We start from the raw sequence: 19,213 nt of genomic DNA on the forward strand, positions 1-19,213 counted from the left end.
TCTCTGGCAATGAAACACTTTTTAAATTTGTCAGTGTGCTTAGCTCCCCCCGCCCCGCCCCAGGTAAGCAGAGCTTCATTGGATGAACCATGAGTGCTTTTCTAAAAAGCTCATATTTTGAATGAAATTGTTTTAATCTTCAAATTTACATATAGCTCAGTTCTGTTGACAATGAAGCACAATTATTCTGATTTATTGAATGTCCATATCTATGTTTGATATCTATTATTATAATTTTTGTTAGAACTCTGAAATGGACCTCTCATAGCTTAGTTTGGTCTTGTGTAATAATTTGTAGTAAGAAAATAATTTTCCTTTATAAACAGATGTTGATTATAGAATATATTCAGTAATAACCTGTAAAACTTGAGGTTGCTCTTTTACCATGTCCATTTTATACACAATATTTCAAAACTAGGTTTTAAAGATCATTTCCTTTGTTTTAATTTATAGTATGTTTATATTTGAATGAGAGCTACATGCTAAACATAATTTGCTCATCCAAATTGTGCCATTGCAACACAAAGGCATACATAAAAATAGAATTTTGAAATCAATGGTTTAAAAGTAAGCAGAGACAAAGAAGAGTTAGTCTTGCCTCATTATCTGGTGCAAGATGTATTTTACCATCTTTTACATTTCCCTTAATGAAAATGGATATGGAAGTGTTCAGCTACATCTGTGTTTCTGTTTTTGATTTTCCCTAATTCAGAACAGCACCAATCTTGCCCAACAAATGCCAATGTCAGGAACTTATTCCAGTTTTTGTTGTTTGTTATATTACTCATTTCAGACTCTCACAACCCTGGTTTAACTAATAATCTGAGGGACAAATATTTTCATGCTTATATCAATTTAGGACCATGAAGATTATGAAATTCTCTTTATTTTTTGCCATATACCAGCATTAACTCTGTTTTTCCCATTGTTCTTTTCTGCTGTAAGTTTAACTTATTGTTGGTACATATTTCTTAAAGACATACTGCAAAAATAACAGCAGCTCTGGTTTTGCATCATGAGCAGGGAGTGCGAAGCAGAGAAGAGAGGACCTTTAGTCCGTGTGAGGTATTAGGAGTCTCTGTGTTCAGTGCTGTTGAGAGTTCAAGTTTGGCACACCTGGTGCATGCTCACAGGGTATGAAAAAAGACAACAGGAACAAAAGCATGTAATGAGCAAGCTCAATAGTATATATTATAAGTGGTGATCAAAATGTAAAATTAGAGGCAAATTATTTTGATAGGAAAGTCACATATCCTAGCTTCATAAAAGTAAATGCACACCAATTTCTTTGTAGTGTGACAAGTTTCAATTTGAGTGGAATAGAAACCAGGGAAACCACCTGCCCTTTCAAGGCTGGCAAGGAGTGTCTGATTTTGAACTTAACAAAACAAACAGCTATAACGCTATTCTCGACAGACACAGTTTGTGGGTTACTGAGAGACCTATGAGATGGAGGGTTTTCCTCCAGTCGTAAGGGAAAAAGCAGAGACCTAAGATGAAAGCATCAGCTCTGAACAATCCCTAACAAAGGGAAACACTGTGTAGTTAAAGGAATAACATAGTACTGTAGGGTTGACAGGGTTGAGTTAAACCTCGAACCCTTCTTGAGCTTTTATCCATTTGAAATGTAGCCATTGTTTTGTTATGAGTAAATATGATAATGCATGTAAATCAGTATATCTAACTTCAATAGATGACAGCTGCTGCTTCTCTCTTAACTTCAGAAGTATTGAATTAGCTAGCCTTCTCAATTCCTAGTCTCTCTGATCCTTTGAAAGGCATGTCTATTATTACTTTTGGGTACCAGCTATAATCAAATGATTTCTCTTTAAGTAATTTGACTGATACATATATGAAAGTTCTAGTTATGTTATGAGATCAGATGATGCTGATGACCCCAGTACACCCCAAAGGTGAACACTCTAGAAATCTAACTATTGTTTTGCCTGTGGATAGCTCAGAAGGATGCTTTCGTTCTGGGGGCCACCATGGAATCAAGGTGATGTGAGATCCCACCTTGGGGCTGGTCCTTCTGTGGAGTGGGCCAGTTTATATTCTTGTTATCGCCAAGGATATGAGAAGTTGAAGAAAAGTTCTGTTTTTCATCACTCACAAGAATGTTTTGTGGTCCAATCTTCATATGTATAAGAAATAATTAAGTCCCAAATGTCTTAATTCAGTTTTGTTTTTTTTTAGCAAAAGTAGACACTTATCATGGCATAGGCATTAGACATCTCAGTATCAGTTCTTTATTGCAGATTTGGGGGAATACTTTTACTCTTTTCACTCTTTCTCTTTATTAGGTGTTAAAATAATATATTTCTCTTCCATTCTGGTAGTACTAGCCTATTGTAAAGATTCTAGAAGAATAATAGCTTGTGGTCATTTCATGGATTCATATGTCAAATTGAAAGGGAAGGTCAAACATTTAATGAACCATGCTTTTCTGTATGATAAAAAGTCTTTTTGCATTATATACTATATAAGCTGTTAAAAAATAATGTTTTATTTAGATGTGCGTAAATTTACCAAGCAAATGTATTAAATTCATTTAGAAGACCACATCTATCACTATAGATAAAATGCAGACAATAAAATTAATTTCACTGCTATGAAACAAATTAACATGAGTTTGAAGTCTAAAATCTTTTCTTTATTGATATATTAACATATAAAATAGTTATTAGAGGCCATATTTGTTGATTTCTGCTGAAAATCATCATCATATTCACTTAAATCTATGATTTTAAAGAAAAGAAGTGTGTTCACTTTTTATTTTAAAAAGTCACATAAGGGGGGCAAAAACTAAGAAAAAATTCACTTTCCCCATGGTCTTCTGAAAAGAATGTTTCTACTTTCTTAAAATAAATGAGAGCTGTAAGACCAACCACTGAGCAGTCTTTTGGGTCACATGACAGGTGCTATCTATAAAGCTTGTAGGGCCTCAGGGGAAGGCACTTGATGTGCAGGGGAAAAAGGAGGTTTACAGTTGTTTCTATGGAAAATAATACAAGAATCAATAGGTAATAGCACAAGAATAAGCTCTGTGTTTTGCATACTCACAACTGTAAACCTACTTTTGTCCCACCCTGTATGAAAAGAAGAGCTATTAAAAAGTAAGTGCTTCCCTGCTTGGTGTGGCTCAGTTGATTGGAGCTTCATACCATAATCCAGAAGGTCTCAATTTTGATTCCTGTTCAGGGCACATGCCTAGGTTGTGGGTGTGGTCCCTGGTTGGGGAGGGAATGAGAGGCAACTGATAGATTTTTCTCACCCACATTGATATTTTTCTCCTTCTCTCTCTCCCTTCCTTCCTCTAAAATCAGTGAGTATCTCATTGGTTGAGGATTTAAAAAAAGGAAGAATGTAAGTAATGCTGATGCGAAGGTAAATTGAAATTTTTAGCTTGAGATTCATATTCCACTATCTGAAAATATGGACCAAGTTACAGTACGCCTCCTTGTTTCAAAATGAAGTTCCATGAAAAGAGACTAAGTGTTTTTCCTCATCTCAGTTCCACTCTCAGTGCATAAAACATTTGAGTGGACTGGACAGGTGCCACAGCTAGGCACACACCTGTGGCCCTGCTCCATTATGAGTCTCAGCCTTTCTTTCCTCAGGCCCTTCCTCCTGGAGTTCCATGAGCTTTTTTCTCAACTGTTTGTTTTTTTCCCCCATCGGTCATGCCTTTAGTCAGCACACCAAGGTGTTTCTGGACAAATATCCACTTTTCTAATCCCCACCATGTTTTCAAACTGTAGGGCTTATAGTCCTGTCTGCAAAATTTTTAGAAGGGATTTCAACTTTTAGAACAGTATCTTCTTCCTCTGAACTTGTCTACCTCACACACCCCAATCATAGACAAAAATGGATTCCTTCTACTGTCATTTCACCAGGAATTACAACCACATTTCTCATCTGCAGGTGACCCTCAGCTCCCATTTCACGTCAGTGCGTCAGGATTCAGTGCCCAGTCACCCTCTGCGAATTGCATAGCTCCACTGTGTCTTTTCTCCTTTAACATCAGCCACAGAATCTTATCCCTATTCACATATATTATTACATTGGTTCCTTCTTTTTTCTTTGATTCTTTTTAATACTGACAATAGAATTGTAAATATAAACTATTTAATGTAAAATAAAGTAGTTATTTTTAATTAACTCTTTTAAATATCACCATAAAGAAGAGAATGAGAAGCTGTAGCACAGGCATTTCATGGAGAGCTTGGTTTGTTTAGAACCCCAGAATTGCAATAAAGAATCACTCAAAAATCTTACTACCTTGTAGTCTGGCACCCCGATAAATTTAATTTAAAAATATTTCTAAATATCACTTAACTGTGAGTTTCCAGCATCACTGAAATAGTTTAATAGCTGAGACTTTCTTTGTTTTTGCATTTATAAGGCAATGTAAACCATCATAAAACAAAGTTTTGAGCACAAATGTAAAATTCTGTTCATGATATTTCAAATCCATGCACTTACAGCTGGTGATAAGTCTATGCTTTTACTATAAAACTAGAAACTATGCAAATTTTTCATCAGATTATATAACAGAATTGAAATTCAGAGCTAGATTGCACTGTGCTGAATTTAAGGTTACACTGAGTTAAAGTATATATGGAATTTAAGTAAACGAAATTGTATCTTCTCCACATTCCTTAATATCTGACTTAAAATGATTTAGTCTGCAAGCTTGGTAGAGAATTCTGCACATCTTAAATTATCTGCTTCTAAAAGGGTTAAAATTAGAGTTTAGAAACAATAATTTAAGAGCACCAGAATCAAATTTAATCACAGATTGAAAATAAGCAAAAATCAGGAGACTATGTGAATGAGAAACAATGCATTGATTTATTTTCTATGAAGTCATTCATAAAGGATGCTGCAAGAATCTCTTTTGAAATGAAGGAAATATAATTTGTACGCAACTTCTATCACAGGTGTTTTCGGTTAAGCAGTCAATTACTATGGGTTTATAGGAGAAAAAAAACAAACTGGAATTTATGCTGAACACCGTAGAGCGATATGAACGTTTAGACTCTGATAAAGCCTCAAATGAATGTTTTCCAAACTGTATATTCTGGAGGGAAACTAAATGCTCCTATTTGGAACCACTTATCCTTGTAACATCAACATGTCTCTAAAGAACTGTTTTATGTCAGAGTCTCCTTTAATAACCCTGTTTTTAAAGAAATAAACATTTTGAAAGTCACATTTTCCAAAAAAAGAGTGGTCTGAAATACAAAACCAGTGAGTTTGGGATGGACCTTTGGTTGGCCAGCTTACCTTCTCTGACTTCAAACGTGAAATGATGTGTTCTTAGGCAGATGCGAATAAATTCCCTGACCCCGGTGCTTCAACAAAGTCATAAGGGTCAGAGTAGCAGATTTGTGGTCTTGAATCCCCAGCTTCAGTTACGACAGAATTTAGTGGGTATGAGCCCCAGAGTCACATACTTCCCTCTCGTTTGCTGTGTGAAGACAATAATTGTTTCTTTTTGCCCCATCTTTATTCACTCTGTAGTTAATAAAACTGAGAAATTATAAGACCAAATATTTACTGTTCAAGTTGTTTCTCTTCTCTTGGTACTTGTATGATCATTCTGAGAGAAAATAAGATGGCCAAGATATGAATAGTTCTAAAAGTTTTTTACATGCAAAGATTTAAAGAGTATTCTTTGTATAAATGCAGGAGACAAATACTGTTGCCAATATCAAACTTTGAAATTTCATTTTTGTTCTCATTACCTCTCTTATTTTATAATCCAAAAATTATATGACATACAAACCTGGGATAATTGGGCACAGACAATGTTTCTTTGGGTCTAGCTGCCATCGGTGAAATCACTGGACTTCTGGTATATTCTTCAAAGAAACTTTCCTATCTCCTCCCTCCTCCTGTTTGTGTGGGAGATCCCGAACAGATCACCTCCCTTCCATCTGCCTAGTGTGTGACATTAAGTCATGGATATTATGCAAGAGAAATGTCTTCTTGATCAAACAGCCACTTTGTGCCATCGCTGGCACTGTCTTCCACTTTGGTTCAGTAGTTGGTACACCTTAAGAGCCCCAATGTTCTGCTCCCCTTTGAACTTCTGCCACTCTCTGAAGCTCATGCTAACACTAACTACAGTGCAGGAGATAAACTTGGACCCACATCCTGTCGTCCTATGCCCATGTGGAGATGCTGGCATGCCTCTCTTCTGACGCAGGGAGAACCTGTGTTTCACTGCTTGTGTCACATTATTAACCACACTCCAAAGTAGTGATGTTTTGCCTTCCCAGTATTGTACAGGGACTTTCAGTAAGAGCAGTTCTATTAGGTTTTCTTGAATTCTCTTAGCTTTTTTTTTCAGGAGTTAGTCACGCAAACTTTTGAAGCTGCACAGGACATAAAACCACCACTTTCTTATACTCACTGGGACATTGTTCTGAATCAGTGAATTAAGGATTCACCTTTTCCTTAGGATGACTTTCCCATGAGGCTACTCCATCCTCATTCAAATATTTGCTTCATGAATTATGCCTACCAGTGTTGTGGCTATGTCTAGATAGGTCTGAATCCTAAGATGAGTAAGCTTGGGATCAAGCTGATGTTCTTACTACCCTTTTAATTTAATATTCTTTCCCTATTTCATCTCATTTTAATTTTCACTGTATATTCAATGTTTAATCTTTATATATTATCTATTATCATTCTATATATTTTAAACTAGAAACCATAAAGAAGGATCAGCTTGTAAAATTATCCATGGGGATACATACCTCATATAGTTTTCCTAGATCAGAATGTTTAAGGCAGTCTTCTTTACTTATGTGTTTGCAATATCTGAAACATACTGTACATTTAATAATAAAATTCAACATGTTCAACTACATTTGAGAAAAGATTCACTATTTTCAATACATGTGATAGAGTCCGTATTCCCATTAGCACTTCTAACAAAAGCAACTGTTCAGCCATTTAAAAGGTTTAGTCTGCATAATCAATGTAGGTATATTGTGTCTGAAGGGGCAGGTCAAATAGTTCAGCTATGGTGTAGCTCAAGACCAAGAGTAACTGAGCAAGCATTAACTTATGGAATCTTAATAGTCACCTTATTGCTGAAGTAAAAAGGAAACCAAGAGGAAACTTAATAATATCAAAAGTTATTTTAGAGGGAGTTCACATTGGTGTGAAGGGTACTTTGCTTCACACACAATATCCACCTTTGTAAAGCTCACGGAACTCCTATTTGTAACATACACACATCTATACTGTTTTCAGAACATAAATCTTTAGAGCAGTATTACATCTCCACAGATAAAAATTAAAATTTTGAAAATCTGTGGAATAATAAAAGAAACCCTCTAGAAAACCAAAGGAAACTTGGAACTTTGTGTTAAGTGCTTATTTAACTATAAAAGGGTCTGTGTGTGTTGTAATGAATGGAAAACCAATTTTACTGCATTCCATTTGCGAACATCTTGCAGCAACCTATTTCGGTATTAGAAAGATCATATATTAAAAATGATTTCTGCAGTCATCAATGTATACAAGTAAAAATTTAGTTTCTGTTAAATTAACACTTCATTAAAAAATCAAAATAAAAGCTCAACAAATACTTTTTATGTTGTACTCCAAGACAGGGAAAGAAATCAGAAATTTGAAGAACAGATTGCCAGTTATTCTATTCCATAACAGTTAAGTTTCTCAGTTCTTTTTTTTTTCTTTTGCTGAGCTCTCTGTCACTGGAAACATCTTAAACCAATTTCAAGTGCTACACCTGAATAAACATGTTGTAAAAGTGTTTATGTATTGAAGTGGGTCAGTTCAAGGTATGGTATTTGGCTGGAACTTCTAATTTCTCTTTTTACAGCAAAAGGGCTGCCAGAAGGAGGAAGTCTGAGCTGAATTAATACATTTGTTACAGTGGAAGTAGAATGGAAACTGCTCTGACCACAAATCAAACTGCCTCTTTCATTTATGCCAGTGATAGAGTTTTTCTAAGAAATATAGACTCTGGCATAAAGCCACTGTAAGTTTGCATTTAAAAGAGAAACCTATATGCTTATTTGTTTAAGGTTTACTGCTTTGATTATTTGTAAGTTCTTTCTTCACTAGGACTGTGTGTAGTGGCATTTGTGAGGTGGAATGCCATTTTAATACTTGTAGGAACCAAACAGGTTTTGCCAATATGTTGTAGAATACTTGGTGAGGACCCTGATGCTGCTTGGATTGGTGAACATTTTTTTTTAATCAATACGCCCACATTTAAAGGACCTCTGTGTCCGTCCCAACAGCTGCACAGCCTCATACGACACGGTCTCATTTTCTGACGGTAGAAGGTCTCTGCACAATACAAGTATACACAAAAGTGTTTATGCTGCCAAAATAAATTCTGTTAAGAGTGAGAGTTTACTTGCTAAAATGCCATTGATGCAATTTCAGGGACTTGTTTTCCTTTTCTTTCTTCTAAGGTAGGTCAGGCCTTATAATGGACTGAGTTTGCTCCACAGTCTTTACTGAATAAATATTTTAAGAAAACATGCACATCCCCCATGGGGTGAAACAGAGTCAATCACGTATATATTTCAAACCACATTATATATCACTCCTCAAAGATTGCTAATTTCTGTATGTCGAGTAGAAAATTTGCATGAGTTTTGAGTAGTTTTCAACTAAACTTACAACTTAATATTACAGAGTTCATTCTCTCTGGGTGATTTTAATAGAACTAGATATCAGTTAATGCTTTTCTTCATATATGTTATAGTATTAATATACATTATATACTTATGTATATAATGTATACATTATATAATGTATTTTTGGTGATTACTTTAGAGAGGACAACAAGAGTGAGTTGTAAGAGGGGGAAATAGTAATATGTGACTCCTATTTATAGAATCAAATAACTCATGTAAATCAGTAAAATGCCTAGCACATGCATAACAAGGGCTCCAAGACATTTCACATTATTATAAATATCATTACTAGCCCCTTGGGAGAGGTCCTTTACTAAGAGCTCCTTCTAGTGTCTAAGCCACCTTGCCTTCTAACTCATTCCTGCACAGGCCCTTCTTCTCTGATTCCCAGCCACACCAGTTGGCTCAGAAAGGTCTGGAGTGCAGGCTGGTTCAGAGATGAAAGTTCAGTCTTCAAGCCCACCTGTTTTTTTTCTCTTTTCTGAAAGTCTCCAGCCTTGGTTTGCTTCTTCTGAAATCCTTTCAGTAAATATTCAGTTGGGTCAAAACTCTGAAGGGGAAATTCTGAAATGTTCATGTTTACTTCAAATTATTTCACACTGAGAAAACACTGGCACTTAAAACAAGTCTCCATCCCCAGCAGGGCTTCTGAAATGACCTTTGAAGAGCTTGGAGTAGAGCACAGCTTTGTAAAGTCTGCTGGGCACAGGCCAGAGGTGATGGGGGGAGGCCATCAGCACTAATTAATGCTTGAAAGGCTTGAAAGAAGCTGGAGAAAGTAGAAACATCCAACCAGCCATTCAGCTTTTATCACTTAGAGGAAAATTATAGAGAGTTTAATGCAGAAGAGCCCATAGCTAATATTTTGAAATTGTTACTTAAAGTGGACATTTCCAGGCTGATGGATAGTATTGCCGACATCCAGGTCTGACAATCTCTCTTACTGGATGCTGCCCCAGGGTGTTCTGTGGTGGAAGAATGATGCAAAATGAAAATCCAAGCGTGGATAATTGTCTGTAATAGTAAACTCCAAATGTTTATAGGACTATCTGGCCTGCAAAGAAAACATTCTGATAATGTTTTAGAACTTTTTTCTCAAAGTACCCTCAGAATTCATTCATATCAGGTAAACATTATCTTTTTTTTTAATAAACCAAGTGCTTGTATTTCTGTTCTAGGACGTAGTATCAATGTTAAATCTGCTGGTCTTGTGGGGAGACATGGGCCTCAGTCAAAGCAACCATTCATGGTGGCTTTCTTCAAGGCAAGTGAGGTACTTCTTCGATCAGTGAGAGCAGCCAACAAACGAAAAAACCAAAACCGCAGTAAATCCAGCTCTCATCAGGACTCCTCCAGAATGTCCAGTGTTGGAGGTAAGTTAAAACCGGAGTAGAAGTTGTACACAGAGAGTTATGGGGTCACATGTTGCAAATCAAGTAGCCACAATAAATTCACCCTCTGGATATACCTTTATTTGGTTTATTAAATCATGCAGCAATGGTTCTAGCATCCCCAGAATGTTTCATCAGTGAATCACTCAGTAATTCATTTTAAAATAAGTATGGCTTGCCTTCATATGTTGAAAGATTCAGTTCAAATTAAAATCAAGCTGGCAGTAATAAAATTATGAAATGGCTACATCAACAAAGTCTAGCCAAAGCTGAATTGCACAACCTGCTGAGCTGACTTCCCCAGAGCCTCTCAAGTATGGATAGGTAACCAGGTAAATTCAACATAAAAATATTTCTTTCATACTTAAAACAATACCTGTGAATAGGCAGCTTAAATTTTTCTGACATTAGAAGCAGAAATGAAGATAATGTTTATATTTTTATGAATTATTTGGAGGGCTATTATCTAGATAATCTGCTTTAAGTGTGTGTAGGTACACACACATATAAAATCTAACAATGAAATATAACAAATGCACAACTGCCCCCAATGAGTTTGCAATTCAATCCATTAATTGGTAGAAAGGACATAAAAGTACAGTTGGTCTAACCATGTCTAACTGCCAAAATATGAAATGATTTCATCATATTATTTAGGCCAGTAAGGGCCTTGTTTAGTCCAGGCTACAGACAGATTTTCCTAAGCTGTTCTTAGATAAAAATGATGGCTATTTTATTCCAAGAAATTATCTTTATCTATAAAAAATAAGTCTATTTGAAGGGGAAGACTTACCCTGGAACATCTCAACTTAGTTAAACATGCTGATTCATTTGTAAAATGTGTATTCTTCTATGTCAATGGTCCCCATGTGTGAGGCACAATAGATGAGCTGGTGAATAAAACAAACATAATCCCTGCACATGTTTTTTCAGCAAATTAGAATGCTTCACTCTTTCAAAAAGACACATCCAGACAGTGTTTGCCATGATTCCTGAAATCTTTATTTTTTTCTCTTGAGTCACTTGAAATTGATAACTCATATAAGAACCCGTAAGTTGTTTGTTTGTTTTTTAAATCTGGGACTCTCAACAAAAATTCTAAGTGGGATTCACTGGAAACTTCCTAAAGTAGGCACCAGGAGAATCATGTTGGAAATAAATCAATTGGGTATATGTAACAACAGAAGCAGATGGAAGATTTCTATACAGAAATACATCATACTGAATTATAGAGTGATGTATTAAAATAATTTTCCAACAGATAAGTTTGACCATCTTTTTTACTTGAAAATAAAGCATGATAGTAGTGCCTTATTACCAAACTATTTTATGAAGATCTTCACAAGATATTTATATTTAATTTGGCAAAAGTTATAATTGGTTAATACGAAAGATGGAAAAAAAATAACTTTCTAAGACCTTTCCTTCCTTATAAATACTAGCCTGTCAAAGTTGTATATTTTTCTTTTCATGTAGAATGGTCTGAAATTGGTTGAAATGTTTTTAATTTAATGTAGCAGGCTGCATTAAAAAAAAGGTTTGTTAAACCTTGAATAGAATAGTAAATATTTTTTGAGGAAATTATAAAGGGAAAAGCATAAGTTGCATACTTATTATCAGAGCTCAGAACGACTCCGGCAGAGGCGTTGCAGAGCCCGAAATCATCAAAGTCCTTTTCCCTATTGGTGAACTCTATTTATCTTCTCTCTCTGACCACAAGTAACAAATGTACTTCTATAACTAGAGATGAATAAAACATATGGAGCAGAAATCACGTAACTTTTCACCAGTTTCCTAACACCATTTAGAGTACAAAATTATTCTAATATAGGCCAATATTTTCTTTTTAAAAAGTTTGTCATTGGCAAGCATTTCTGTGAAATATGTGGTAGATGGTTTTGGAGCGAGTTCATATTTTGATAATAAAAAGGAAGAAAGTAGCTGGTTTGTGTCTTTGAGACTTAACCTTTCAATAGGTAGTAATCAAGCAGATGGGGAAAAAATCTCATAGAATTTGGCCTAAAAGACAGGGCTTTAAGGAAAGGGAATGGTAATAGAAACACAAAATTTGATACTTTGGAGACTTGAAATGCCAGCAAAATTTTAAAATTATCCAAATATAAATAATAAATGCTGTAACAGTACTGGGCTTTTACAATAAAATACTGTGCAAAGACTTCAAGGCTAAGAAAAGAGGGAGGACTGAGTTTTAGTAAAAGTTTCCCTGATTGCATTTTTTTTTGCAAATCAAATACTGAAACTCTAAATTACTTCAGGGGAATTAAAAGCCAGGTTATTCTTTCTGTCTTTACCCCATTTTTTTCCTATTTTAAAGATTTTTGCCTTCCAACTGCTCAATACTTCACTCTTCTTTTGTACTCCTATGGGATAGCCTAGAACCATGTCTAGCATAAAACAGAAAGCCCCAAAATACTTATTATTCAAATTAATGTGTTGAGCAAATGGACAAAACTAACCTCTTCTTTTAGGCGAATATACACTGAACAACAGCTCCCAGCTTTTGTACAGAAACTGTCCTTCTTTGTTCCTCTCAGTTTTTTGGCAAGAAGATTAAGCAGACGTGCTATGGGAGAAATAGCCTTTTTCATGATGAGGCAGCAATGGACATTTATTTGAATATGGGTGTGGGGGGAAATGGAAGCTATAGGTAAATTTTAGGTTAGCCACTCTGTAAGATACAAAGGCATTGGGGTGGTAAAATTCGAAACAACCTACTGAGAGAAAGGTGGTGTCCTGTATTTTTGCAAGGATAGAGCATTAAGAATTTTGAAAAACTAAAAGGGAAATGGCAAGTCTGGGTTCACTGCAGAACTGCTTGGAAAGATTTCTTACTGTATGCTCCAGACTAGAGAACTGTGAAGACAAATGGAGCCTTTGGTGGCCTGGCTTAAAACCATGGTAATTTCTTAGCACAAGTCTTTCAAAAGTCACTAAAAGGAAAATTTGGTATTTATTCTCAACTGCAATAGGCACTATCTCTTGCCTAAAAGATAAAATGTAAAGTAATACCTCTTGGACAAGAATATTAATCAAAATCAGAAAGAACAATTGGAATTGTTTAGAATGTTTTATAGCATATAATTAATATACATTTTTATTATTGAAAAATAGTCAAGTCATAAATAAGGCTCAAGTTTTCCATGATCACTTAATTCGTTTGAGATAGGTCACCCTGATGTGGATATCAGCAGGGTACATGTAGTACCAAACCTTTTCTTCCATACATAGTCCCATTAGGAGAATAGACTGCTATGGGTTTTTAACTACACAATTGATAAAATTTATTTATTTTTAAAGACTTTTAAGAGCAGTTTTAGGTTCATACCAGAATTGAGAGAAGTTACAGATTTCCTGTACGCTCCTTGTCCCCACTCACACATAGCCTTCCCCGTTGTCAACATCACGCACCAGTGTGGCACATTTGTTACCAAGGGTGGACCCCATTGACACATCATAATCCCCCAAAGTCTGTAGTTTTCCTTAGGGCTCATTCCCAGCGATGTACATTTGGTAAGTTTGGACAGTGTACAATGACATTTATCCATTGCTACACTGTCATAGGGAGTGTTTTCGCTGACTGAAGAATGCTCTGCCCTCTGTCTATTTATCCCTCCCTCCAGCAGCCACCAGCCTTTTCACTGTCTCTGTGGTTTTGCCTTGTTCAGAATGCCATATACACTTGATTTTTCCCATTTTTAAACAAAAGATCTCCACCATCTTTCAAATTGGTGACCTCTCTCTTGGTGACCTCTGCAAAATATTCAATAGTGCTTATGTCAGAGTTTATTTAATCATATCACTCTTAAAAGATATTTGATTGTTTCTAAATCGGGGCTCTCAAAATCAGTGTTGCAATGAAAATCCTGCAAGACTGCACAACATAATGATATTTCCAATCCACATGATTCTTACAGTAATTTATATTAAATGCTTATATCTATACCCTGAGTTATGCAAAATTTTGGAAATCCCTCCTAAAACAACTATTATTTTGGTGTGTAAAATGTCTAACTTACTCTGTTTACCTACCAATCTATCTGTAGTTATCTATCATGTACATATCATTGCATCATTTAATCTCGGATCCACTTCTTACTAGTTGTATAATCCTGGACAAGATATGTCACCTCTCTGCCTCTGACTCTTCATAGAAAAAGTGAGAATGTTAATAGCACCTGACTCATAGGGTAAGACTATATGAGTTTGGATGATTAAATGAGTTAATAGGTACAAAGAACTGAGAACCATGGTACGATACTTGCTGATTATAGTGTTAGCCATTATCATTGTTCCATATGGTTTCATTTTTCAAAACTGATACATACAAAACCAGAACTCAGATTCCACCCTGGCTGATGTAGCTCAGTGGATTGAGTGTGGACCTGTGAACCAAAGAGTTGCCAGTTTGATTCCCAATCAGGGCACAAGTCTGGGTTGAAGGCCAGGTCCCTAATTAGGGAGTGCATGAGAGGCAACCACACATTGATGTTTCTATCCCTCTCTCTCTCTAAAAATCAATAAAAATCTAAAAAAAATAAACTTAAAAAAGAACTCAGATTTTTTTACTTTCTTTATTTTTTATGTTTTATTTTTAGTTGTTTATTCTATTACAGTTGTCCCAATTTCTTTCTCTTTCCCCCATCTACCCAGACCACCTCTCTTCCCCACAGTCAGTCCTTTCTTCATTGCCCATGCCCATAAGTCATTCATACATGTTCTTTGACTAGTCCCTCCCCCTCCCTTTCACCATTCACCCTCTCCCTTCTCCCTTCCTACAGCCAATCAGTCTGTTCCACGTTTTCATGTCTTTGGTTTTACTTCTTTAATTAGTTTATCTTATTCAATAGATTCCAGTTATAGGTGAGATCATATGGTATTTGTCTTTCACTGACTGTCTTATTTCACTAAGCATAATAGTCTCCAGTTTCATCCATGCTGTTACAAAAGGTAGAGTGACTTCACAGGTGAATTTTACCAAACATTCAAAGAAAAACTAATGCCTATCTTTCTTAAGCTATTCCAAAAAATTCAAGAAGATGGGAGACTTCCCAGCTCTTTTTATGGGGCCAGTATTATCCTAATTTCAAATCCAGGTAAAGACACAACAAAGAAAGAGATTTACAGGCCAATATTTCTGATGAATATAGATGCTAAAATGTTCAAGAACTCTGATCCTTAAATTAGAGAAAACTAGACATTCCTTCTCTCCCTCTCTGTCTAATAAGTATCCATCCCTTGTCCCTTAATAGGATTTCTTGGCTTTTGAGAATTCAGAAACAAGGGAGATTTTAGAATCTTTAACCTAATTTGGCTAGTCTATCTGAGCAATTAGTTATATGATATTAAAAAATTATCAATGGACATTAATATATTGCTTCTATTATCACACTTCTGCCTAAAATTGTCACCATGGAAAAAAATATAACTACATGATTTATTATATAATAATATTCATTCAATATTAAGTAAGCACACATTATGGTGACAAGCCCAGTATTAACTCTATGTTAATAAAAGGTAGATAAGCCCCAGCTGGTGTGGCTCAGTGGATTGAGTGCCAGCCTGTAACCAAAAGGTCACTGGTTTGGTCCCCAGTCAGAGCACATGCCTGTATTGGGGGCTAGGTGCCCTGTTGGGGGCATGTGAGAGGCAACCGCACATTGATGTTTCTTTTCCTCTCTCCCTCCTTTCCCCTCTCTCTAAAAATAAATGAATAAAATATTTTAAAAGGAAGATGGATAGCATAAGAACCTTCCTTCTTAAAACACTGTCACATACAGTGGAAAAGACATGCATATTAGTAATTATTAAGAAATCAATTCTATCAAAGTGGGTATAAGGTAGTGTGAAGCATATAAGTTTAGAGAACCTAAGCAAGTGCCCCCCTGGTATAGCTCAGAAGACTTACATGATACACTTACATGAGAATAGACATTTTCCAGAAATGTAGCAGTGGGTGAAGCCATTTCAGACTGATGTGCACAGTTATAGAGCCAAATACCAGTGTCAGGTGGCTGGATGTGGGATTATTCCTGTTTGAGAGGAGTGTGATATCACTGAGAAAATTATGAAGAAAGCAAGTTATGAAAAGTAGGTATATGATGATAAGGAGCTTATATTGTTCTCATAAAAGCAATTAAAAAAGAGTCATAGCAAGATACACATTTTGAAAAGTTAAATTTCACATCGGAGTGAAGGATGGAATTCCAGGACAAGAAAGTGAAATCCCAAATATGATTTGAGGCCTAGTCCAACACCCCAAGCAATAAAGATTACAGATTGGAGAGAGTGAAAGTGGAAACCAAAACATGTGGAATGAGGCCAATTGGGGCTGGTCACAGATGGGTCTCTGGAGAAGGGAGTTTTCCGAATAAGTGGAAGGTGCAGAAACAGATGAAGGTATGAGCTCAAATTGTTAGATGAAGCCTGGGACTTGACAGTGCCATAGAAGATAAAGAAAGAAGAAAAAATCAAGGGTAGCACCTTTAGTGGGAACATCAGCAATTCAAGTATAAAACAAGGAGAAAGACCAATTCTATGAAAGAGACCAGTGACTGACAGAGATGTAGGAGAGAAGAGGTAAAGTATTACCTGGCATTAAGCTACCAGACGAGGATGCTGGAGAAGTATGAGATAACCAAGTGTGTAAAGGGCTTCCAACAGGTTAACTAGTCTAGAAATGGGTCCGTTTAGTGAGGCTTTGTGGACCAATTTAATGAAGGATATAAGGGAGAAAGAAAGAAAACCAAAAAACTTAACTGAATTTTCTGGCTTGGGCCTCTAGATTATTGGTGATCCCGTTAATCAAAATAGTCAACATTGAAGGAGTGGAGTCAGAAGTAAAAATCATGAGTGAGAGGCATCTGGGAAACCTGTGTTTAGAGGTGTCTGGAAGGCAGTCTGAAACTCAGGTTCAGGGATAGGTTTTTGTGTCAGTGAGCACTAAGGTGAGAAGGTTGAATCATCCACAGAGATGCTTTGTTTGCTAAGCAGAGTTAGGCAAACACACCAGAGAGTTATTATTTTGTGGTGTCTGTTGTGCATCACACATTCATACAGAGAAAAACACAGTTATTCCTTGGTATTGTTTGGGGTTTATCATGAATTTCTCTATCCCCAAGGCCAATCAAAATGTGCTGTTTCTCCTGCTTTACCTCTTCTTGTATCTTCATTCATTTGTCATTTCCACATTCTGTAAATTAATTAAAATCCCAATGCTGTACGCACTGACTTCCTTTATGTCCTGCTCCTTTTGGGAACTGAGCACTGGAATGCTGATATCATGTCTTTTACTTTGAAACACAATATCTCATATTTGTCTTAAGCTGTTGTTGTGCTTAAATGTTAAATTCTATCTTGGATATTTTTCTGTTTTTTTACATATTTATCTATATTTCATCTCTTAGATAAGCTAATGCTAGATTTTAAAGAATAAGAAACCCATATTGATACATAGAGTTTTTTTAGACTTGATTTTCTTTTGTATCCTTCATAGCTACGCTAACCTCTGTTTATGTATTTGGTTTTTTTTTCAGGTATGAGTAGGCAGACCATTGAAGCTTTGTGCAGATCTCAGGGTTTTTTATCCACTTTTAATCTCTGCATATTTTATTTTGATTTTTTGTGATGATTTTTTTCTAGAACAAAACACTTTTTAAAAAATCAAACTAAGAAAAAATTTGAATTTTTACTCACTTCAGAAGCTAACTGTAAAGAAATTGCCATGAAGTATTTAACAGTGCTTCCAATGTTTTGGCACTGACTTCCCAATATTATTACCATAAAGAGACAAAACAGAGAAGTGATGTATTTATGATAGCTGCATTGTGGTTGAGGAATGTTAGCAAGTTTTTCTAGTGTTGGCTGTGGCACCAGAATGTTTTTGTAATTTCTGGCACGACTCTTCATTTGCGGGCAGGTTCATCAACAGTAGCATTTTGTCCATTTTATTTTAATATCTGAAGGGTTGCCAATCAATATTTTTTAAAGATATAAATCTCATTTCCCTCCCTTCCTCCCGCAGTTTATTCAGCCAGCCATTTATAGTAAACCTAGCAGCAGACTTTGCTGGTTTGGGTACAACCTTTACTTCACTCAGTATCCATTAATTTTTATTTCTGACAGAACAAGCATATGGTCCTAACGCTCTATGAAATCAGACCCTTGGAACCAGGTTCTGTTATAAATTTCATTGCTCGTTACCTTTATGCGATGTTACATTATATACATCACTTAGCCGGCATGAAAAGCTGCATAGATGGAACAGATATATTTTGACATTTAAGTTTTACTTTCTTTTTTTTTTTTATAAACAAGGAATTCAAATAACCACATGCATAGCTTATGGCTTTTCACATATACTTATGTGTGTTATTGGCTACAACATCTTTATTCATATTCAATGTTTTTAATTAATATAAGGATTAAAGAATATTTTCCTTATTGTCTAACACAAGAGTTGGCAAAATAAGGCCTGAGAGCCAAATTCAGCCCATTGCCTGTTTTTGTACAGCCCAATTGTTATGAATATGTTTTGTATTTTAGATATTTGAAAAAAAGACTCAAAAAAAGAATGATACTTTTTTGATCTAGAATTTATATAAAATTCAAATTTTAGTGTTTATAAGTGAAGCTTTATTGGAATATAGCCATATCCGTGTATTTACATATTGACTATGGGTGGAACTTTCATGTTGTAGCAACAATATTAAGCTGTTGCAAGGGAAGGAACCCCTTTGCTTAAAATATTGACTATCTTTTAAAAAAAAAGTTTTCTGACCCATTGTCTAATGCACAGCTGATTTCTTTTATCCTAAATATCAATACATTTTTACAATCAAGCTGATACTATAACTGATTTTTCTCTAAAAATAATATAGGAAACTTACTCATTTCATGTTATTGTACATAGTGTTATAATATGCTTGTCCATTGCCTAAAGAAAGTTAACATGTGCTATTCTGATTAAGGGAGAAGTTCATCCAAAGAATAAAAGTGCCAAGTTTCAAATAAATTCTCTTTCCTTCATCTTCTGTCATTATCAACATATTTAATTTGTTTAATGAAGGTAATTGTACAGTAGGAATACCTATCAACTAGAAGGCAAGGCGT

General features: G+C 35.5%; 1 protein-coding gene across 1 annotated transcript in view; it reads left to right on the forward strand.

Annotated features, from left to right (window-relative positions):
- The window catches only part of BMP5 (bone morphogenetic protein 5), a 120,582-nt gene that overhangs the window by 92,461 nt on the left and 8,908 nt on the right, over positions 1-19,213 (forward strand). The window contains exon 4 of the mRNA XM_037152083.2: positions 9,869-10,063. Within this exon, the coding sequence (XP_037007978.1) occupies positions 9,869-10,063 (195 nt within the window). The remainder of the gene's footprint in view (positions 1-9,868; positions 10,064-19,213) is intronic.

This window comes from Artibeus jamaicensis, unplaced genomic scaffold, assembly GCF_021234435.1.
Source record: "Artibeus jamaicensis isolate MK-2021 breed Jamaican fruit bat unplaced genomic scaffold, CSHL_Jam_final contig_484, whole genome shotgun sequence".
Lineage (NCBI taxonomy): Eukaryota > Metazoa > Chordata > Mammalia > Chiroptera > Phyllostomidae > Artibeus > Artibeus jamaicensis.